This window comes from Oryzias latipes, chromosome 9 (assembly GCF_002234675.1).
Source record: "Oryzias latipes chromosome 9, ASM223467v1".
NCBI lineage: Eukaryota > Metazoa > Chordata > Actinopteri > Beloniformes > Adrianichthyidae > Oryzias > Oryzias latipes.
Window position 1 is genome coordinate 15742889 of NC_019867.2, and position 25223 is coordinate 15768111.

At 39.3% G+C, this 25223-nt stretch overlaps 1 protein-coding gene across 3 annotated transcripts in view; it reads right to left on the minus strand.

Moving 5' to 3' along the window:
- The window catches only part of fam172a (family with sequence similarity 172 member A), a 143737-nt gene that overhangs the window by 98147 nt on the left and 20367 nt on the right, over window positions 1–25223 (minus strand). For all 3 annotated transcript variants that reach the window (XM_004072645.3, XM_011479289.3, XM_011479290.3), the window contains exon 6: window positions 23894–24085. In XM_004072645.3, coding sequence (XP_004072693.1) covers window positions 23894–24085 — 192 coding nt within the window. The remainder of the gene's footprint in view (window positions 1–23893; window positions 24086–25223) is intronic.

A 25223-nucleotide genomic window follows, 5' to 3' on the forward strand; every position in this document is an offset into this window, starting at 1 on the left:
GTATCAAATATACACAAGGCTCTCTACAATACTGCACACCACAGTGGAAAAAAGGTAGCTGTTTGATTTTTTTTTTAAAGACATTTATGGGATAAATTTAGGAGAAACAAGCAGGCACAATAACAACTGCAAATTTAAATAAAAAAATGTGCATTAAAATATAGAAAATACTAACTTCTAAAACACAGACACCCATATGAGGCCAGCTTACATGATTTAGTTCCAGCTAAGGTGACATAAAATATCCATACATAAAAGCAGAAGACAGGTATATTTAAAAGCCTAAAACTCGATTGTTAATTATTCAACTGTGCATCTCAGGTGTATTTTAATGACGAGCCCAGTGTCTGATCCATAAGCTCTTTCACTGATCCTTAATTTGATACAGGAAAAATGTGCAAACAAATGCAACAGGTCAGCCTAAACATATCTGCATTTGAGTATAGAAAAACACCTGAAAAAGCAAAGGGTGGATTTCTTAAGAAGTACTTTGAGAGAAGATGACTCTTGGAAGCAGTGTGACTGGATTATGAAAATTAGAATACAAAATAGGAAGCCAAAACATAATAAATGTGATCAATTAAATACAGATATATGGCACTGAACATTAAACAGGCAGATAAAAAGGCAGACAGATCCTCAGCAATTGAGGATTCAAGGAGTGTTGATAGCCTGACAGTACACTGCCACCTGTCTGCCTAATGTGGTACAACAATCCCCAAATAACAGTTTATCTGTTGTACAAGTTTAAAATTATTTATTAGAACACAGGTATAAGAAAAGGAAGACCTGAGGCAGGAAATGATAAAAGTCTTATACAAATTACATGAAGTCAGTGACATTAGAAAGAGTAAATACATGAAGAAAGGCAATAAAAGAGAAAAATATTATCAGTTCTACAAAGCCTTTTTATTTCAAAATGAGAACCGAAGCCAGGAGCAAACATCTGCTCGACACTTTTGCCCTTTTGTGCCTGTCTGGTCATCACATAAAAACACAGACAAAAGCTCACAGAGTGGAATTATTACATTTAACTGAATCACAATCAGTACAACAAAAAAAAGATTGTATTTGTGGCTGGAACATTTAAGCTCCCTTTCCTCCTCCAGCCCTACACAAGTACTTATACTGATATCAGCATCAGTGGAGTTTTAAGGATTACTCAGCTGTGGAGCGGGGAAGGCAGCTGGGCAGGGCTACTGTCTTAGTTCATATGCAGGTTCCAGTTCATCCGCAGTTCATGCATGCTCCAAGGCTCTATTTGAAGCGGTATCCCATCAGTTCAGGATCATGATTATTCAGTACAGAGAGAAATGCCGTGTGCCATCGATAGAACAAGTACGCTGTCCTAGTTTTCTTTTCTGTACCGCAAACTTTCAAAAGGTGAACACTTTACCTTTTAAAAAGATGTGCCTTTTCTAAATGTGCACAAAACAATCCTTTCTTTTCTGTTTTGTAACACCTTTGTGGGTTTTAAAGAAATCCCGCTGCTCCTGCCTTTGCTGCTACAACCATCTCATTTAACAAACTTGAAGAATTTGCTGCAAAGTTAGGCATGAATATATAAGTTCACCACATCTGTAGGAGTCTTTAGTGTATTATTAATCCCTCACATGGACAAACATAGGCATGGAAATGGGTGTATTTTGTCCCAAGTAAGGTGGACAGGCTTTTTAATCAGGTTTAATTTAATGGGGACACACAAAAGCACACTCAGTGGATTTTTGATTGATTTTCTTTACAACTGAATCAGTATTGTTAAAATAAACCTAAAAAAAAACCCACAATGCTTACTCTTTTTAAGCAAAAATGACCAAAGACATTAGAGTCGAAACGGTTAAATGACAACAGATCAGATTTTTTTTTTTAAAGAAGTAAGACAACAAAGAAAAATAAAAGGATATCTAAGAGCATTTGTTTCCAATAAATGTTTCCAATAAATGACAATCATCCGGGTCTGCCACTGAGATCATAAAAAGGACAGAATTTTCCCAGAATTCTTGAAATTGGGTATCCCTACCAGCAATCAATCTATTATCCGGCAAAGCCACACACTGCAAAACACAAACCTGACGTGAACATCTTTGTGCGTCACACAGTCTGCAGCACAAACACTATCCACCAGCAATGTACGCACACAATCCACGATCTCTGTACACACACACACACACACACACCCACACACACACACAAACTTAGTTATCCTCCCGTGGCCTCCTCTTCCTGTTTTTATCTCTATCAGTGCAAGAGAAGTTCAGTCAGAAGTCAGCGGGACATACCCCGGCTTTGCACTCAGCTTCTTAAACGTATGCACACGTTTTTCTTTTTTTTAAAGCAGCAAAAGTACACGTCAGGAAGTTTAAATACAATGGAAGTCGGAGAGAGACCTAAATTACCCTATGATATGGAGAGACCAGTTTTGACATCACAAGTTTTCTAAATATCCTCAGCTACAGGTAAAATAGGCAGAAATTGTCATCAAACTGACAGAAATGATTGTAAGGATCTATGAAGAAAAACATGTAAGAAATATATTACATTTAAAATAATAGATGCATTTATTATGAATTTTAAAAAGACATTAAGATGTCGGGGAATTTTGCAGGTCCTTAAAAAAGAAAATGGTTGATATTTGTAAAAGAAAAAAAATTTGCAAAGGAAAATAATAGGAAAATATGAATAAGAGATTGAAATATGGTTATGTAGGTTATTGCAGTTTCACTGCAGCATTCTTGAATATCAAATAAGGATTCTGGGCAGAGCAGAGAGCAGAGGAGAGAGCAGAAGAGTGGAGACGGAGGACAAACAGGGAAGCAGCCGAGTGAAAGGATGAGCAGTGAGCTCATGCGGGAGGCTAACTTGAAGCATGCAAGAGAAGTGGTTAAATAATGAGATACCTTTAGTAAAGAGGTGCAATGAAGGGTAAAACATGACATGGAGGAAATGGAGGAGAGTGGCATCAAAAGAGGGAGGAAGAGCTGTAAAGTTTGCTGAGGGAGTAAATGGTTACAGATATGAATGAAGCCACGTTTTGCAGTCCTCATGCATACTGCTGTGAATGTGTGCACATTCTCAGCTGCAGCATCTCTCAAACTGCCAGTGTATTAGAGGGGCAGCTTGATTTGGGGGGCTGTGTCAGGTCTCAGCGCTCACTGCGCTGGGTGGTCTTCCATCATGGTCGGCTGATCATAGCCGCAGCCTCACTATTGGCTGCCTGGCAGGACCCTCCTATCAGTCTCGGAGCTACACGCCTCTGACAACTTCATTACCCAAATTGACCCTCTGCTCTTCTGTTGCTTTGCCAGTAACAGGAAGCCAGCGCTGGTGCAACTGGCACATAACCAGGGCGGTTAAGGAATTATTTTATACAGATTTAGATTAAATGACCAAATCCTCCAAACTGCAGCTCAGTAAAATTTTTAAAGGTATGTATATCACAAAAGTCTAAGTTTTATTTATTTATTTTTTTATTAATAAAAACACCATAACAAAATGTTGATTTTGGCAATTTTTTATTAGAAAGGAACCGTTTTTATATTTAACATTTTTAGACTCCCACGTCTAAAACTTAGCTCCAAACAAATACATTTTTTATTTTATTTTAAATGAACTATTAATGACTGTGGTTGTGCTCAACAGCCATCCATAACCTTAAAACAACTTAAACGAACGCACATTTACATATGCATATACTGTAATTGCCAATAGGGGTTTAATAATCCAAATAAAATGTTTAAAGCTATGAAAGAATAGCATCTTTTCTTTTCAGCCCTATGCAGATACATTCTAATAAACAAAAGTGAATGCAAACTGAACATATTACTAAAATAATGTAGTTTCGTCTCCAATAAATGTTTGAAACAGAATGTTTAAATAAGTTAAATCTTTGACAAGCCTAACTAAATGATAACAAAAGAAAGACATTTTATTTTAATGCTGGAAATTTTGGGGGGTATTTCCCCTGCTAGATGTCTGTAAGCTTGAGTTCTCATACAGATAAAGAATTTGGGACCTAATACACAGATATTGTTATGAAAACTGAGATACTTCCCTTCAGAACCAGTGCTTTTAAATGCATACACCTGCCTGGCTGTGTGGGCCGATTTGATTTCTGGGTTGCTGAACGAGACAGGTTCTTGTTTTATTGGGGTTTGGTACTCAGTAGAGCAGGTAATCCAGGTTTACCACTGTTGTAACTCAGTGGTAGAAGGCTGAACTATTGAACCCTGTCGCTGCAGTTGAAGCTGAAGCTTGGTAGTGTAGCAGAATAATTAACCGGTCACAGGGATGAAGAGAAAGAAAGAAAAAAAAAGCTTGTTCTCTCTTCTTTTCCCGCTCCACTACTTTCTTTTTTATCTTTCATTCATGAGCCCTTGATGGTGCCCTTGGCATTGAGTATGTAAACTATCATTTCATAGCATCACAGGCAGACTCAGGACTGGCCTTTTAAAAGCGTACAGCAGATTGCATAATGAGCATACAGCTTAATGAAGTCGTTTCACAGGTGATAGAGTGTGGGAAAGAAAAGTCAAGGATTATTGCAAAATTATAACACTTATTTTATGCACTCTGAATTTGAATCCAATTAGCCAAATTTTGACACAAAATTGACAACTTTGTTTCATTTAAAAGAGAGTATATACCTTTAGAAATGTCTTCTCAAAGAATGTTCATATTCATTTGTTTTACTCGATTTATTTGGCGCGAGTTTAGCATCTTGGCAGAGGGGACTTAAGGATGTAGACAATTGATTTATTGCTGAAGCATCAGCTTCTGAAAGTCTATGCTATGATTTGCTCAGAAATGTTTTGTGCAGAAAAAAACATTGGTCTATTGGTCAACAGCATCAACCATCAGACACAAAATGACATTGTATCACTAACATCGCCTATACCATTATATGGGTAGATTTTAAACATCTTCGGTTCAAAATCCCTGATTTTATCCCTCAAACATGTTTTAACAATCAAAAATGTAAAAAGGAATGTGTTTGTTTTGTTCTTGGGGGGAAACGATAGTGGCAGGATGACTGCAGAGGTACTCAATCCTGCCTCCTGCTGAGGGAGAGACGATAGCTGGCTGTCGACTGGCAAACCACCTGACTACATCACAACTACTGATTTGAAACGAACAGTCAAGAGAAGTCAGGAGTAAATAAGAGAGATCGACAGACAGTGGAAAAACAGAGGGGGAAAGAGAGAGAGGGAAAGAAAGGTAATAGATTTGAGAGTGTTCTTTCGGGGAGTAAACAGATGGAGTAAACACAGCACGAAGGAAACCAAGGGACTCCCACCAAACCTGCTCAACGTGTCACTGACACAGCAGAGCAGAATCAACAAAGTGCTTTGAGGGCAACACAAGCACATGCGCACACAAATTCCCTCACAATCACACACAGTTCACCAATTGGCAGAATGCAGGGACCCACTGCTCCTATCCAGAGCTGTGACAGGCACATGGAGAACAAGCTGGCTGACAGCACATGACAACTCCTCAGCTGGAGGAAAATGAGAGGGGCTTCTCCTACTCTACCTTCTGAATGTGGCTTTCACTTGAACATAAGTTGGCAAAATCCACACAAGTACTTTCCGTACACACACAAAAATATCAATATATAAATTACCTTCCTTCATCTAGCAGCTCTGCTCTCAAACTCATCCCAGAACCCGTCTGTATTGGTTCTCCCTTCTCAATTTTCATGCCCCCGTCCCTGCTCATGTGCCCAAAGTCTGCTGCTGCTGTATGCCAGCGTACCAAAAGGCCTGTAGGCCTCTCCAAGAGAAAACAAGAGAGGAAGGGAAAAAGACGGAAGGTGGCCAATTAAGACTGGGTAATAGAAGTGTGTGTGTGTCTATGTGTGCACGTGTCTGTGTGTGCGCACACTGCCTTACTTCAAGTGTCTGTGAGTTCACTTGCTGTCATGTGGGCATGTGCACATTGCCATAGGCTTTGCACACAGCCAAACTTAATTTAGCGGACCCAGGTTTTTAACACATGCCTGAAGCTAGCAAGCTAGCTAGCTAGAACAGAGAGCCAGAAGTTAACAGGCATGTTGCTCTCTTAAGCCCCCTGAGATCCTGTTGGCACCCTAAGGGGTTGGAGAACTCATTTAGTCATTGATGACCATAAGTGTTCACATCCTTCCAGTAATATCTTTTCATCATGCACCGCATTGCATTTAAGCTGTAAAGAGAATGTCCCTTTTAACTTTAAAGTCCTTGACACTTGAACCAATTTCACACAATGTTCAAAAAAGGACGAACATTTTACTAGTACTGAAACAGTAACATGCATTGCTGCATTGTTAAAATATATATTTTAATGTCATGGAGCTTTAATGGTTCTGTCGCTGACATCAATATAAGAAACACAAAAACAAGGGTGCAACTAAAGCAAGTTCTTGCCTAAACTTCCAAAAGAAATGTAAAATTAAAAACGTAGCAGAAAGCAATCCAAATTTCACACCTTTCTTTGGGTGAAACATTAGTTTAAAGTTGTAAACTATGAACAATAACAGCAAAATTGCACCTAGACTTAAAGAATGCAAAAAGATGATAAAAATAAAGGAGGAAGGCAAGGCTCTAGAGCAGGAGTGTACGACATGCGGCCCATATCTAGCCCACCAGATTGTTGAATCCGGCCCACTCATGAAAAGTAAAAACTTTAAGGGCGTTTTTGTAAAAAAAAACATTTCTTGTCCATTCCTGTGGAGAGTTATGTTTTCTTTAAAGAAATAACCAAAATGTGCAATTCCGCCACTAGGAGGAGCAAAGGAAAAGCAAAACAGGTGAAACAGCTCATCTCTGCACGTAAGATGCAGTTTGGTTCCCCGCGAGCCTCACCGCTGTTCTTTTGCTATAAGAATGATCAGCAGTGAAACCCGAACTACCAAATTGCTGTCAAAAAGTAAAGGTTTAAGTGGATTGCCGAGCTTTCCACGAAAAATGGACAAAGTTGTATTTGTTCACAGAGCTGAATGCAAAACTGCGTGCATTGCTGTGCATTTACTGCAGCCGTGACGACAGTGATGGAGCAGCTACCTGCAAAGACGTTGGTGCAAACATCCAAACTTGTGAAAAAATGCATACTTCATAAAGGCTGAAGAAGTCTTGTGCCCCAAAAAGCAGTCGACCTTTGCCAACATCAGTCTGTCAAGGATTACTATTGCAGATACAACATCTCTGAGGAGACTTGGGGGGGCCAAATAAAGGAATCCAGTCATTTATTGCATTTTTGGTCGCTATTGATGAAAGCCCCAACATCACAGATGTATACAACTGTGCATATTTATTAGAGGTGTTGAAGAGAGTGTCACGGCTGAGTTTCTTGTGTTGGTTCCTATGATGGGCACAACAGTTGATGACATAGTCGGCTGTGTAGTTACTACGCTGGACAAAGTTGGAGTGAACTAGTCACGTGATGTCAGTCTGGTCAGGAAGGTCAGGAAGAAGGACACCGTCAGGCAGCCAACCAGGAAAAGATTCTTGGACATTTCATTGTGTTTTGCACACGTGAATGACAGTGAAATGTGCTGCTGCACAGGATTTGAATCCTGATATTGATGGCTGGGTGAAGTTTCAGGAGAGAAAGGGAGGGTAACTCCAAATTCTTGTTCTGTTCACAAATGTTTGCAAGTTTAATTACCGGTAAGTTTAATGTTTCGTTGATTTGCACATTTACATTTTAGGCAGGGTGTTTCATTTTTTTCCTGTAGCCTCTCTTAAGTTTATTATTTGGATTGCTTCACTGTCAGATGTAAAATGTATAAAATTGAACGAACCATTCTTTTTAAGTGAAATGCATTTTATTTGAGATCCATTGGCCTCTGTGAATAAATGAATGTGTAATTAGAAGTGATTAGGCTACCATGTTGGTTGAGGCATTTTTTTCCAACTAAGAAAAATAACAAAAAACAAAACAAAACAAAGCTAAAGATAACAAGCTGACCATATGTGATTTTGCTTTTTTGTAACTGATCCGGCCCACTTGAGATCAGATGGGTTGAATGTGACTCCCGAACCAAAATGAGTTTGACCCCCCTGCTCCAGGGTGTTGTATAATTCTGCAAGGTATTTATTAGGTGGCTGCAGAAGCCAGAGCATGACCTAAAAAGTGATGCCACATAACATAACACAAAATATGTCGCATAGGCTCAATCATTATCTTTCTTTGTGAAGTTTGACCAAAAAAAGGAGGAATAAGGAGAAGAGAAGGCTCACCAACCCGTTGCTCTCTGAAGCTAATTAAGTCATTAGAAATAGTCACAGAGGGTACCTGTATGCAATCTAGTCAAGGCAAAGGGTTGATGAGGCTCTGCAAGGCCCCCAGGCTAATGTCAAAAAGAAAGTAAAGGAGAAAAGAGAAAGAAAAAAAGATGCCTAAAAGAAACAAAACGAAAAAAGTCAAGTAGATAGTTTTTAATTGAAGCCTAACTTGAAGAAAAAGGCAAATGTTTTTAGTGCCTTTTTGGTTTGCAAAAGAAAAAAAGGTTAAGCATGTCCCCAACAGAGTCTGAGTACACACACACACAGGCATCCAGTAGAGAGGACATAGGAAAACGCACACTCAGATGAATGATGGGGTGCAAGACCAAAACTAACTGAAGCAGTCAAGTATGTAGCCATGGTGTGTGTGTGTGTGTGTGTTTTCCATAAGTTTCCCATTCTCATAATGTCTCATTTTTTTGCAAAAACACAATTGTGTTGAGCAGATAAACCCGTTAGTGTTTGCGAATTAAAAAACAACACCTTCTGGCAGAAATATGCAAACACTCCAAAACAATCCACTTGTTTAGCAATCAAGGACACAAAACAGAGAAAAAGGTGTCTAATTTCTCTGCAACTGCCAATAACACCGAAATTTACAGCTGCATTTGAACGGAACACACACATTTGAGGATGTTGTGCTGTAACATCCATAGACTCACCAGGGGCAAGCTTGGCAACACCAGTGACTGATCTGGGTCACTGTCACACTCACACACATGGTATAGATAGCGACACTGGCAGCATGGTGATCGCAGGAGAGGGCAGAAAGGGGGTTGAATGTAGACTGATTGGTCTATTCTAGGTCAGGTCTCTTGACAATGCACCACTGTCTCCTAATGTTCTGGGCTAAAGTATAGAGGCTAAGTTTGGCCTGAAAATTCAACTATACATTCCAAAAGGCATAAACGCCACATGCAAATACATGCACACGTGAATATACAATACAACCACACACATTACAGGTGTTGAGAACACAATCAAACTAACATGTATCACAACACACACGTCCTGCTTTTCTTTGCCCCTCCTCTACCAGCCTGAAAAAAGATGTATGCGGCAAATCTCTTCTGCAGCCTATTGAGCACAATCAGCCTGTGGACTTCAAAGAGGTTGCAACTAGGTCACCATAAGACATTGCAGTCTGCTAGAGAGCAGTCTCTGGTCTGAGACATCTCACTCTCGCCTCCTCCTTACTCTTCTGCAGTACAATCCTATCAGTGAAATTAAAATGGATTATAGCGTCTTTCCCTCTTGTCGTTCCCCGGGGTTGTACAGAACCATGTCATGTTGCTGTTACTATAATGTTACTTCTTTATCATTGCCCATCGCTGCTGCTGCTGCTGCTGCCTCTGCTGCTCAGCAGTTTAACTAATGTTAAATTTAGACACAGAGCAGGGAAAACAGAGCGGGGTAGAGGGAGTGAGAAGTAAAGGAGATATAAAATGAAACAGAAAGGCCAAGTAAAATGCCGAAATGACCCAATCCTCCATGGTCACACACTGCCACTCTGATCTGTCAAAGGCCAACAGCAAAATGATTCCAAAAGCTACTTATGGCAAGTTTGGATAATGCAAAGGCACAAGCAAGCTGAAAGGTAAGCAGCACGAAATAAAGCATAAAAAAAAAACATCAAAAAAATAAATGAATTCGCAGGAAGAAGGGAAGATGACTACTTCTAACAGGGTTGAAATAAGGAGAAAGTTGCAGAGGCCACATTGCTTCTTTGAACGAAACACAGCACCACCCGTAAAAATACATAAATAAATAAATAACTAAATCACAAAATAAATCCATACAGGTAAGAAAAATGGGAGAAAAAAAAACAAGAAAGAGAAATGGTACCCTTTACTTGGTTAAGTGTAGACCATTTTATCCAGGAGCTACATTTGCATTTACAGATACCCTGTTCTCTGGTGATAGCAAAATCACCAAAAAGCCTCAATTCATGCAAGTGTGTAAATGTCAAGATGAAAGCAACAAATGGCTATCTAGAAGAGCTGGTATTTATCTTGGGACCCTATGAAGACATGAATTTCTTCCCATTAATCTGCTGACAACAGAGCATTTAGGCTTACAGTTTAAATAAAAACTGTGGGCATATTTCTATAATTGTTTGCACCAGCAGTTTTATTTGGTTTGACTTAAGGTGAAATAAATAAATAAATTCTTTAAACTTGAAATTGAGTGCAGGCATACTATTGGACAAAGGGGGGGAGGAAAAAGTCTTTCAACATCATTTCTGAATTTTGTGTTGCCTCCAACCTTTTACCCTTTGTTGGGATTAATAGTGAGAATCTAAGTCTTAGGGTTGAAGACATTTCTTCAAAGAACAGGGGAATTTGATACTGGAGTGCACCTAACCAACTCTAAAGCAACGTTCACACACGCCTTGACAACGCGTGTTCAAGCAATCACTTCTAATGAAAAGTCTGAGTAAAAAAGCCAGTGTGTGCACATTTTGGGCTTCAGCGTTCAAACCTCTTGTGTCTACGTGTCGCTACACAAGTTTTTAAGACCGTCTGGCTCTACATACAAAACATATGGCCACTGAAAGTTAAACTAGCTGAACTTTGACAAATCAGAAACTTGGGTTGTGTAGTGACGTCTCGTGACGTCTCTTCCAACTGCAGGTATATGAGTTAGTATCAGGTAGTGTCAGTCCAGTGTGAACACCAAATGGTAAACACGCACGTTTAGCGCGTTCTTGAATGCGCATCACATGCTTGTTGTGAACATAGCATAACAAAAAAGGAATGCAGAACGTGCAGCGTGTTATGGCTTGTTGACCAATTATTTCAACAACCACTAAAAAAGGCAAGCCAAAAACTGCGCCTAAAAAAAAAACGTAATTTTAACTTATATAACTTTATATATATATTATTTACTCCTCTGGATTAGCCGTGTGCAATTTTTTGGTAAAGTTTAAACATCAAAGTCAAAGGTTAAAAACATTTCAGGCGGTAAAAAAGGCAAAATCTAAACAAAGAAGGAAAAGTATGTTTCAAAATGATCAGAACTAAATGCTTATTTTTAATTTTTATTTTTATTACAAATTTGTGTTCCTTAAACCCCCATTTGAAACGCTCCAAGGACAGAGGCCTTTACAAACACATGCCCCATTGGAAATGAGAGTACCGTAACCACTTCAGCAAACAATATAATAAGGCAAAAAAAAATAAGTTTATCCTAAGAGTTCACCATGAGGCCATAACAGAGGCATGTCATTTTTCAAACTAATTATTATTGTTAATAAAGTTAATAACTGTTATTCATCTAGAGAATTAATTTACAAGGAAAACATTGGAGTCGAATTCTGCACTGCAAAAATGAGATGCTGTGCTATGTTTCAATGCTTAATTATGTTGAATTATCCTCTACCATGAGGACAACAACTAAACTTTTTTCTATGTATGTGATGTTTTGTTCTCCACCCGAGGTTGTACATAAGAAGTTCAAAGGACTATTTCTTATTTAATGTTACATGAAACCTTATTAAAAGATGGTGAGCTTTCTCTTTCACAGCTGTGTGTTTGACTTTGTGTACGTGTTTTTGTTTTAACACTGCTTTCCTCAGTGGTGCTGCTTTGTGAGTGTTGGATGACATTCGTTTGACTGACATTGGGGGCGAGAGCAGCACGGTGGCATATGGTAACCGCCCGCTAACCATTAAAACTTGACGTTAGTGCAAACAAGTCAGCCAAGCCTAGCGTAGTGTGTTCCAGAGGGGCTTAAGATATTAGCTGTCAGTATACAGTGGGATAATAACACATATCATGAGCTCCAACAACAGCAGATAAAGAGCAGGCAAGGCAAACCAAACACATAATGTGGTGATGAAAATGAGGACAGAGGGAAAAAAATGGACACTCAATGACTAAGACAATTGTGAATTAAATTGCTTGCTGTGCAGTAAGGCAGTTCAGATACTGATGTCAGCATTTTTTTGGGGCACAGAACCATGCAAAAGGGAGAGTCAGAGACTTTCTGACTGTTTTATGACTGACATTAACGAAAAACTTCAACACTTGAATGACTGTCACTTTTTTTTTACCTTTGCTTTCCTAAAAAATAAAGTTAAAAAAGTCGCTATTTGTATAAAACTAGACAAGATTTAAGGAGAGTGTGTAACAGATTTGTTGGTTCTCATAGCTGAATAATATGACAGCAATATTGGAAAATGTTGTTGTGCTACTTTTGCTTGCAGTTGTGTACTTTTTTTCCTCTTTAGACAGTGATACCATAAATGTACACGATTACTATAAAATACAAGAAAAAGTGTCTTATCATATAAGATTTTTAAAATTTCCCTTTTTTTATTTTACAGAAAACTTTAAACCCCTAAAATTGATCTAAGTCACAGGTTCGTGCAATCACAAATGTGGGATAATTAAAATAGTTTGGGCCATGAAGAAAAACAGACCATGTTAGTGTCATTGGTAAGTTCTACATCCACAAAGTTGCAGAACAATATCAATCTCAAAAGCAGGTTTTGTTACTAAAGTTACAATTTCCTGTTTAATCCCCGGTCATATCAGTGTGCAGAAAAAGAACCAATAAGACTCTGACTTAACAAAAACAAAGCAGTAATCATTTGTACATGACAAATTGACCATTGGGAAAAGTTTTTCCTGGCTCAGGTCCAAATTAATAAATAAAATTATTTTCTCCAAATATACATTTGTTTAGAAAGAAAACCAGAGTACCAATGCAACTTCCTATTTATTTCTAACCCTCGGGGTCAGTAGTAACTAATAAATAAAAGAGAAAAGCTGATGTTTACCTGTAACCCTAATGTACCTCTAAAACCCTGCTAACCTCTATTTAAACACTAAGTTTCCTCTCATCGATCAAAGTGCTGTGCATGCTGCCCGGGAGCATGACACATGTGCTGAAGATTTTACAACTACTTTCAACTATACCTTTTAAAGTTTTGCAGTATTTAGTTGTGTAGAAGCATCCTACTTTGGGTTTGAGTAGAGGTTCACCTGCCTGCTCAATACTTCTGTTAAAATAATTTATTTATCAGCGTAGAATTCAACATTTGGCACTTTTAACCTTAGTGAATGTGCTGGCAAAGAGAAACAAAATGCTAAATGTAGAGCAGGATTAAAAAATTGTCTGCATAATTATCTAATGCATATGCAGAGGTCAATGCATATTCAAAAAGAAAGTAAGGAGGCATTGGGGGGCTGGTTCAAAGGTTTATTGAGGTGTTTTTGTGTGCGAGTATGTGCATATGGGCCGTAGAAAATGTTCCCAATGAGAGAGCAAAGAGGTATCTTCCACACAGTGCCTGGGGCCCTCTGGCAGAGAGACTAAACAAGACCTTCCCATTGGGACACACAAACAGGGCCTGCAGCTGCAAATGACCTACTACCCACTACACACACACACAAACAGACACTTACACATAGAAACAAGGCCTTTTTGATGCTATAATTTGTTCATTTCAATAGAAATAGTCAATTATCACACGAGGGCTAATGGGTATGAACTTAATAGTTATCCATCGTGTTCTCTCGTTTTTCCTTTGTCGTCTTTCCATTTTTATTTTATTTTTTATCTTGCTTTGAGAGACAAAGTAGCATGCGTGTTTGAGGGTCCACCTCCTCCTGTATCTAAGACAAGTCTGGGGTTCTTTTCCTTTTGATAACAAAAAACATGCTATTCTCTGACATCTGACATACTAGTAAAACATATAAATACATGACATCTAGCTTAAAACCTTGACAAATCCTGTAAAGACTTAGCACGGGCATAATAAGTCCTCTTGATTTATTTCGCTATATGTCCTGTAACTGAACAAAAATGTATTTTTAACTTGCATAGAACAAAATGTCTACTAAAATCTGAGCTCATGCAATATACAGTAAATATAAAAAAAATCTTTTTTTAAGTCAGTGCTATTGTAAAAGTATATTTTTTAAAGTAGACATTTTTCTGGTTAAGATTCAACATAATAGGAAGTGTTCTGTGTGTATGCATTAGGAAGAACTAAACATAATCATTTACAAAAATAAGATTGAAACCACAGTTGTGTTGTGGAGTTATGGAAATCCAATTGTGTTTAAGAGAAAATGTTTGATTTAGTTCAATTCTACAAATATAAACCGGTCTTTTACGCGTTAACATATCGTTTTTCCAAGAATTAGAATTTTCAGTCTTGTATATAGTTTGAATCATATAGCTGGTGTTTCTGGGTTCCGAATGCCAACTGCTAATGGATATTAAGCTAAATCACAATTTATAAAAAAGCGTTTTCCAAGCAAATACACAGACAAAAACTTACAGAAATAATGATTAAAAACCAAATGAAACCATTTTTATCAGTTGTGAACCCTTCTGCCTATTCATCAATGTCTCGTGAAACAATAGCCTCTGTATTTTCCTGGCCTGAGGATGAACATCTCTTCTTCATATCATTCTCAAACTAACAAATACAGTCCCCCTCCCCCTCCCATGCCAAGACAAACTCAATGACACTACAATCAATAAATTGCTGCAAGGTGTGCATAAACTACACAGATAGGGGATGATGTATGATTACCTGAAGCACATAACAATCAGCTACATTCTTGTGCAGTAAGAACAACCACACTCACAACATGAAGGCAGACCATGAAAGCCTTTATAAGCATTTTATTTAAGCAACAGCAATATTACTTGATTACTCAATTGAATGAAAAGACGTTGGACAGATAAATACGTCTCCTGGTGTCTACCTTGGATGTCAGCTGACGTAATTTCACATACAGCAGCAGCAGTGTTGTTAGGACAGGGGAATACCACCATAAAGTAATGTTTTCTCTCCTTCTGATCAATTTTTAATTTGGCCCGTGCAGCCGAGCCCTTGGCGGCCTGGCCCCAGTAATTATGGTGGGTTATTGACAGCTGCCTTCCCGCGGGAGGCTATTTAAAAGAGGTTTAACCCCAGAGCAAGTCCAGGCCCCACACCCGCCTTTGAAGGTGTCAAGTGCATTGATCTGAGCTGTGGGATGTGCTGGGACCTTCCCGCTTGGAGATGTGCAAATGCTTGTGTGTGCGTTGCTTGCAGAGTTACTATTACAAGACCAGGGCAAGGCAGAGCCTTTTTCTAACCTTTACACAGACACACACATGTCCTCTGGCGAAAGATAGAATGATACCTGTAGCCACCTGATGCCCCCAGATGGGCTCACCCACTTTGCCCATAAATTGCTATCAATAGGCAATACGTACACATTGAAAACTTAAAAAAAAATAGGTAAGTCATAGCTCAAGGTGGAATGAATGAACTAAAAAGAAATGGGGAGAGACAGCTGTACCGGTAGTAGGAGAAACTTTCTTTGTGGCAAACAAGGCCACCACAGAAAGATGATTGAGAGCCCAGCTGATGTTGAAGAAGACATCAGGAAAAAAAAAGAAAAGAAAAAAATGGGCTGAAGATGGGGTGGGGAGTGTCAGACAAAAATTAGCTGTGGATTTTTGTGTTTGAGTTTGTCTGTCCCCTTTCAGGCTCCAATTGAAATTCTGGACAGATAGAAACCCCAAGGCTTTTGACACACTTCTGAAAACACCACAACTCCCTTTTCTTTTCTATAAGTTTCCAGCAACTAGCCTGACTCGCTATCAAGAGAGTTAGAGAAAAGAGCTTGTGTGAAATGGAAAGAAAAAGGGTGACAGCGGCCACAGATCTGTTTTTGTATTAAAGCTGTTGGGCACAGGCCATAATGCTGTTGGCTCTTGTGTGTGTGTGCCACTGACAAATTGGGCTTGAGAGAAACAAACTTGTTGAATGAGCATCAGAGCCCTGTAAGAGAAATTGAACAAAGTATTTCAGCAAGCTGAAGACTCCCGAGAAGTTCACCAGAAAACCTTTGTAGCTAAAAACAACTATAATGGAAATTAGGATTTACACCCAACAAACATCAAACACGATAAGGAAAAACCTTTCCAACAGTGGTTGATAAATAGAACAAACAACAAACAAAAAAAATCCTCAAATACAAAATGTATAGGATAGAATTGTTGATGCGTGTTTGTTTGATTAAGGGATTGGCACAGGAAGTTAGGAATGCTGCAGTATTTTGTGCCAGTTCCTTTAAGGGAACACAAACTAACAAAAGTTCAGAGCACCATTCTTTCACCGGGAGTTAAACAAAAACTAATAATCCTACCTATCAATATTCAAACTTTGCTCCTACCTTAATTATTCAAACTGTAACCTCACAGGCTTCACTCCCCTCCCCTCCAGAGCCCTGTGGCACTCATCCTCCACCCCCAGCTCAGTCTCAGGATGCAGAGCATTGACAGGGCCAGAAGGTAATGATACAGCTGCCATGATGCAACAAGCAGACCTGTCGACTGTCAGGAATTGAAATCATGAAGGAATAAGCTGTCATTAAGAGGCCCTCTCCCAGTAGTAGAGCTGTCAGAAGCCTGCCTTCAGCCCGCCGTCTCTCAATACTTCCATATCCCCTCTGCCAGTCCTACCCCATTTGCAGTCACTCCCTCATCCTCCTCTCATTTCTCTCTTCCAGAAGCAGTTCTTGCTGTACTACTTTCCTCTTCTGTCCCCTTCCAAACAGTCATAACCCTTCTCCCTCTCTGCACCACAACACCCCCGCTTCCTATCTCAAGACTGTTCTTCTCCAAAATTCTGGATGTTGCCGCAGCAACCTGCTCTCACCTGTCATTTTACCTAAAGGCTAGGGGAATAGCACCACTTCCACATGCACACATTCATACACAAACACAACATGCAACAGACCTGCAAACCCAGCAAAAAAAAAACCTCCCTACTACTGCTACAGCAGTATGCACACAGTGCCAGATGTCACTAGTAAAGCCTTTGCCTGTTTTGCTGCATTTCCTGCTATGCATGTTTTCTCTACACACATCTGTGTGTACATAATCTCAACATAAGGCTGAAAAGTATGAAGAAATACTGCAATATGTAAAATTACTGATGAGTGTGATGTTGACTAGAACAAAGATATATTAAAAAACATAGGATGGTAATGGGCGTCTGATCTGGGACTCGGTTCCTATCCTGGAACACAACCTTTTTTTATGCCACCAACCATTTTCATCTGAAACCATTTTCTTACAAATCAGAATAAAAAACCAAAAAAAAAACCATTGCGTTAAATGTTTTTGTACCCACCCTGCTATGGGCATTCTGTGACCAAGGTGCATTGTGGAAGATCACACGTTTTGTTCATTAGTGCAGTGCACTGCACATGAGTGGGTTTATATTTGTGGCTTGGACTTTTGTAAGTGTAAGTTGGCAGACTTTGTCCATCAGTTAATAATACTTGAGCAATTAGTAGCAGAAACTTGTATGCTCACAAGTTGTAGTACGCTGGAATCTTGCAGACAAAATGAAAGTGTGGCTTGCTCAGCTACATCACCAACTTCTCTTAGACAAAGATGGCCGGTACAATATTTTCAGATAGACTGGTACTAAATGACCCACAAAACACCACTGGTCTGTACCCAATAGTTTCTGTGAGACCTCTGACCTAAACCACAGGGTGAAATTTTTTGTTTGTATTAAACTCCAAAAAGGATGACTTTAAGAAACATTAGAACATAACTGCCATTCAAATTATATTTACCACCTATTTTTTAGCTATCAGTAGCACTCAGGACCCTTGGCTAATCGCCTTTTGCAAAAACTACACTGTCTGATTAGTTACCATGGGACTCATCCCTACAAAAAAATACACCATATTCCTGACTAAATACATAGCAGTTACTTTACACTTCTGCAGATGCTTTTTTAAATCTTGTTTTATCTCTTGTTTGGAAAATGATAGCAGTTAACTATTGTGCCTATGAAACACTAACTTCTACTCTGACACCTGATTGGTAAAGTGTAACATTAGCAAAGCCAAAATTGACATTTTTATTGTAAAACGGTTATCATAACGCATAAAAGATAGTATGAAATTCAGGAAGACTTGGCCAAACTAGACTACAGCTCTCTTGCCTTCCCTTTCTTGATAATGGTAACCTCCACTCAGAACACAACATAGCAGCTTTGAACCCAAGCAAAGTATAGTCTGCAGAAACACACCTGCATCTGTCATAAGTCATAACATCTAATCTGTTTAGTGTCTGTTTTTGGGCAAATGTCTTCTGTAGGTAAGTTCTGGGCCACTGTTTACTAAAAAGCATGTTTTGTGGCCTTTAAGTGTGTTGTGTCAACCTCATGGTGAAAAAATCCATTGATTATTGAAGGTGAATTTTTACCAGCTGAGTAAAGATTCTTGATCAAGTTAATTTGGTAATAGTTCAGTACCTGAATTAGTATGTTATTTTCTCAAAGACAAAATTGGAAGATCTTTGTTCAGGGCTCCAGACTGCGAGCAATTGGTCGCATATTGCGACCAAAATTTGAGAGTGTGCGACTGAATTTTACATCCAGTCGCACAAGCGCGACCAGTAAATTTGCCTCCCCTATCTTCGTATTTTTTATACATTAAACGTGGAAGGGGCACGTCAATGATCAATGAAATAATCAATGAGACGCGAGCGCACACACACGCAGGCAGACACACACACTCGCGCACATACTCATGAAACGCGAGCACGTACACTCTCGCGTGATGCCTGTGTGTGAGGCGGGCACTGCGTGTGAGAAGAATAGGGAAAGCCACTGTGAGTGGCTAAAATGCGTGGAGGGGGAGGGACCTATAGATAATCGAGCGCGCGTAAACATCTGTGGGAAGGAAACGGAGACAAATATCACAACCTGATATGTGCGTCTGAACTATGGGTAAGCCAACTATTGATTCGTTCTTCCGACCTGCGGCTAGTGTACCAGTGCCAGAGTGTACAGCAGGGGTCTCAAACTCGCGGCCCGCAGGCTATTTGCGGCCCACAAGATGATATTTTGCGGTCCCCGCCTTAATATAAAGGTTTAGTGTTACTGCAGCCCGCCAGTTTGTCTGAATGACAATTTTACATTGTCGTGCGCGGAGCTGACAAAGCAACCAATCACAGTGGGGTATATGACTCTTGGGGGTGTGACAATGACCCGGCTTGAAAGCAGGACACCTGACAGCCCCCTACCCGGACCACATTAAGGAGTTCCTTACTTTCCTTTAGAACGTATTTATTCGCTCGTAATTTTCTACATACATGCAGTCCGTGCTGAACTTTTCTCTGGGCCGCACAGACCCGGAGGAAGGTTTAGGTTTTGGTTACGGCGGCGCATCAAACGGTTATGCACGGCCGTTACGGCAGCTCACCGCTCCCGCGGGAGTCGGGTCAGCTGAGGAGAATAAATGTCCCACACCTACATGCGTGACAGCTAACGGGGCTTGAACTTTAAACACGCTCGAGCAAAAACAACATTAGTTTTAGACTCACTGAAAATACGCGGGGAAAATGCAACGATAGACGTGTTTGAGATGAACATCGCCTGGATCGTTGGGGACACAAGGCGGGGGGGCTGAGAGATGAAAGCGAATCTGCAGCAAGACTGAAAGAGAACAGGAAATTGGAGTTGTCCTTAACATTCAATTTAGTTTTAATATTCTTCTCCCCCTTAGTATGATCTGTGTTATCATATATTTTATGATTATTTTAATGTTATGTGATTATGTAGCCTTTTTTAATGAATTGGTATTTTAAATTATTTTAATTAATCACTGCACTACAAAAACCATCAGGACACATGTCCCATAATGCATTGTTTTGTAGTCATCAGGGCAGCTTTCAGTCAGTTCAGTTTCCAGCTGTGTCCGGGTAGGTTTGCCCCTTGCTCCCACCCCTTTCTCGCGATATTTTTATGATGATTGACAGTTGATGTTGGAGCAAAAACAAAAATATACGTCACACACCAGGTGATCTGTGCAGCGTTGAGTTCTCCTGGGTGATCTCAAACACACTTATTGTGCATCTTGGCTGCACCTATTTGGTGTCACAAAGATAAATTCCCATCCGTTTTCTTTACTTATTTGTACTGTCATGACAGCGATGCTGCTGTCAGTTTACCTTCTTGTTGCATCTTCAAAAGTGCAGAATAAAATGTGACACTGAATTTGAAACAGCACATTGTAATTTCTGCATCTATTATTAAAGTATTTATTAGTAATACAGTGGAAATTAGTAGATTTGGTTAGAATGTTGATTTACGGTATGCGCCCCTAAATTTTCTGGTTGTGCCCCTAAAATTTTCAGTTAGGGGCCACTGTGCTCCTGTGAAAAAAAGTTAGTCTGGAGCCCTGTTGTTCATTTGAGTTTTCTTCAACAAATCACCATTTATGCGGTAAATCTCAATGTGACATCCAAGAAGTCAGACATAGGGATGAGCAATGAACTATTTGTTTTATCCACAGACTTTGGACGATGATTAAAAAATAATAATAAGCCTTTAATGTGCTTTACTTGTGCTTTTTTATTGAAGATTGAGGAAAATAAATGTAAAAACCAAGACAGTATTTACCTGTCAGGCCAGGGTAATAATTATATTCTTGTCCAAATATAAATTCAACAAATGACAAGTATGAGAGAAAAATGTTTTAAAAAAGCCATAATCAAATCACTTTTTTAAATTAACTTTCTTGCGATGTTTATTTGTTAAAAACTGGATATAGTTTTAGTTTTTTTGCTTTTGTCTTTTTGGTTTTGGGTTATAATCTCACCATACAAAATCTTTAAGATTCATCATGAGACACTTAATCCTAAATGTTAAGATGTCATGGTTAATTATTAGCAGTTAATAGTAATTAGTGCTTTCACAAATCATTTTTGGTTTATTTAAAATATGACACAACGTAATTTTTAAAAATGTAGTGCTGAATATGAATTTAGCCTTGTAAATAAAAAACAAAACATGTAAATAATTAAAATTTTAAGCAATGAAATTACACAAATGCACACATATTAAAAAGACATATTTTTTCTATTGCACTAAATAAATGAACTTATTTGTTCGGCAACAAAATTACATGCTCTGTGTAGCAGCTGCCTTTTTCCACACACGCTTGAAAAGAAATCAAAACAAATTCCATGGAATGACATAATAAACCACCAACATGTTTATAACAGATGCAGACAGCATGAGTTGACTGTAAATGTGTGCGGATGTCTTTCCAGAGCAAAGCCTACAAGGCCGGCGTGTGTAGTATGTGTCTGGAAAATGGCTTGTCAGGGTACAAGAACACAATTTCTTTTTTACAGTGATGAATGAGCAGCACTCACACTACACACGGCAAGTTCTCTATATCTAAGCTGTCACTTCGCCTCTGTGCAGTACAAGGCTGTCTTCTCCAACTGTAAGATCAGCCAGGGTAACTCGAGAAGGCAGTTTTGGAGTAGCTGAAACCTTCCTGTTTACACACATGGACACACGTGTGCAGCACTAACCTTTACTGTTGTTGTACACAGCTGGAGAGAGCTTTCGACAACAGGTAAAGACTTTATGCTATTTAAAGTGGGATAAGACGAAGGAAAGAAGCAATGCAAATTCCTTTCAAAGTTTATATGAACAGCAGGCCAATGAAATTACACGGATAGTCCTGGTCATGCTGACAAATGAGTACAGCGATTGGGATGACAATAATAAGACCGGGAGAAGCACCTTTTCTTGCTGACAAAGAGATAAGCACGATGTTGGTGATCTTATGGTAGAAAAAGAGGAGAGCATCATTTGTATTGCATATTGCATTTTTTGTTTCTCTATGTCAGCTCTTAGTCTTCAACCCATAGAAGAGAATCTTGCTTTAGAAGACAATATTAAGATTTTCTTGGATGATAATGACCACTTTGACAAATATGTTTCATTTCCCTGACATGACAATATAAGCTTCAATTCTTGGCTGAAGACTATAGTGTTAAAGTATTGTTTCAGTATATGAGTTTGCCTTTGCACCTGTGAATAAATGTCTTAGTTTTTGCCCCTGGGATAATGCGATGCTCTGGTGTGTTAAATTGTTCATTGTCATGTAATTTCTGCTATGACTCCGAGGCAAACCGTTCCTCCCGCTTCACACTGGTGTGAATTATGCAATGAATTTAAGATGAATTAAGTTAACAGCCCATCAGTGTCTATGGAAATAAAGCACACCAAAACAAAAATTACTGGCAAACCCACTTCGAATCATAAACCAAATATTTCCATTCATTCTCAAAACCCAGCTATGCTGAACAGAAACATAAAAGGGTTCAAGTTAAAACCAGTTGTCATGAAACCAACTCGAACACATGCTCACATTCATTCCCACAGTTTACTTAAGGTGTAGTCAGACTGGTAAAGTCCGTTGGTCCAGACTGAGTCCGCTTATTTTGGTCCAGATCAAGTCATAAACTTTGCGTTTGGTCTGTATTTATACTTTCCTGTTCTGGACCAAAGCTTGTAAACAGAACCATGTGACTAAAAATCTCTTCACTCATTGGCCAGGAACTACGAGGGTGGGGCAAAGCAACAAGAGAAAGAATAATGGATGTCCTGCGCTTGGCAATCCTTGTCAGGATAGTTCACTTAATTAAACTTTATATTTTGCTGACCAATTTTGAACGTCCGTATCAACGTCAGGTACAACACTTTTTACTTGCTGCTTTGGTCCAGCTGAAGCAAGCTGCAAAGTGGTACTGAAGGGGCATCAGCTATGAAGGTCTACTGATAAGTGTTTATGACATATAGATTGTTGGGAAAAAAGCGTGAAAAGAAATGAATATTGCAATAAAATTTGTTTTAGTGATCCTGCATTCATCCAACCACATTTTAATGAGTTGCTGTTTCATTACTGCTCCACACTTGTCCACGGCTCTCTGTTTACATCCCGTTATCACCAGCTACGGTGGCCTCTTTGGTTCAGTTGTTCTGCTCCGAGAAAGAAGTCTCTTCAGATTGAGGAAACTCATAGCAAATTGGCGCTTGGTCCATTTAGAAACGAATCGAGAGCAGTTCCTGGTCCCAGACCAGAGTCCACTTGGGAGTATTCAGACTGAAAATTTGTTCCGGACCATCAGGGGAAATGAACTCTGGTTTATTTAAAGTAGACCGAATGTGCAGTCTGAATACACCCTTAGAACCATGATGGTCCTTGACAACAGAAAGAAGCTAAAAGCTGCATTCACTCCAGGATAGTCCCGCAAACTCTGTTTAAATGGATCACTAATGCTAATAAGTATTACACCAAGTTTAACTTCTGGTTAGGTTTGCCAACACACAGAAGAGAACCAAAGACTGAAGCAGACAAAACTGTCTTGAAAAAAAAATCAAACAGTTCCAAACGCTGCTTACTTGAAGGCGTTGTTGCCTGATCATTACAGGGGAAAAAAAGCACAGAAAAGAAAACCACCTACTCCTGCTAGTTCTCTGATTATCACAAGTGCTTGTACCTCCACACTACCCCACTTATAACCTTTGTGATATTTTCTAATGTTTTGGAAGTTTTTAAGAGTTTAGTTGAGCTTCCACAACAGCCATACTAAGATACCTATCCAAGTAAACAAACCCTGATGCGAATCAAACTCACTGGTGTAAAAGCACCCTAGATATCCAATTACATCAATATGGACACAGGTTGAACAGATAAACTGGGCTTTAATAGAGCGTTACTCCGTTTTAAAATAGGTGTTTATTTGTTGGATAATAAGGCAAATAGTCAAAAGACAGAATGATTACTTACCTCCATAGCTCTCTCAATAAAGGGAATTTGGGTTCCAGAGTTCAGGTCCTGGTTGATGATCAGTCTGCGTGCCCATTGACCCGCTCGTACCACACCACTTCCCTGGATCAGGATCAGCAACTTGGATGGATTAGTCAAGGCATCTGAGCTCATGTAAATAAAACTAGTAGGTTCACCATCCGATGCATCCACCTGAACAGTGAGTAAAGGAAAAGTTGGTTTTCAGTCAAAGAGTACAATCCATAAAATGATTTCAGAGTGATTTTAACATTTTAATTCTAAATCCTACTGCTGCAAAAATGTTGCCCCGAGATTTGCCCGATCCACCTTTTGTTCTTTGGACTCACTGATTTTAATAACCACTACTCAGAAAACAGTCTTTGTTTAATCAAAAGAAAGGCAGACGAAAAGAGAAACACATAGAGTAGCTATGTGTTTTGTGAATTTGCATGCCCTCTATTCCCATCCGATGCATCTTTACAAGCCTTCCAAGCATGCTTAGAAGAATCACTAAGGAGACAGTGTCCATAAAAGCCAAGGGTGGCAGCTGCAAGAACTTAATCCAAACAGACAAAGAGGGCCAAGTGGGGGACAAAATCTTACCCTTTATTCTCCTGTGCTCCTTCATTCCTTCTCCCTATACTTGGCTGTGGTTAATCTTCTTAAAATCTGTGGTCACAAGTTCAATGCCACGCAGGTGGACGGACCTACCACTAACACACTAAAATACACACGCACACTCCATATATTTGCGGGCGGGTGGGCAGCAAAAAAGCATAAGAGACCAATTTTCCAGAGGAATAATGAGATAAGTAGGCCAAGCAGATAAACCAGTAAAAATGTATGGGGGCTAATAAAAGGCGCTGACTCCAACTCTGTGATTTATGGACACTGTTAGTGCGTGAGCTAACTCTGGCATGCTTCTAAACACTGGTGCTGCCCAACGTCGCTATAAACCCAGTCTGAAAAATGAACACAACTTTTAGGAGAAGAAATAAGGGGAATGACGAGGTACAAGGGGGCAAAAAGAGGTACAAATATGCTCCCCACAATAAATAAAAAGGGATCAAATGTATGCTCTAAGCCTGGATGAGCTGGGCAAAGAGGAACTTCACAATGGGAGAGTAGAAGGTCTCCCTCAGAGCAACTGAATGCAAAACAGATTAAGCATCAGCATGCTGCGCCTCTTTGAAATGACACATCACAATACAGTTAATTTGTTGAGGAGACACTTTTGCACAAAGGATGTGTGCAGAAAAAAGGGGGGAAAAAACGGGGAGCAAGAAAGAAATTGAGGGACTGCAAAAGAAAAAGACAAAGACTGACAGAG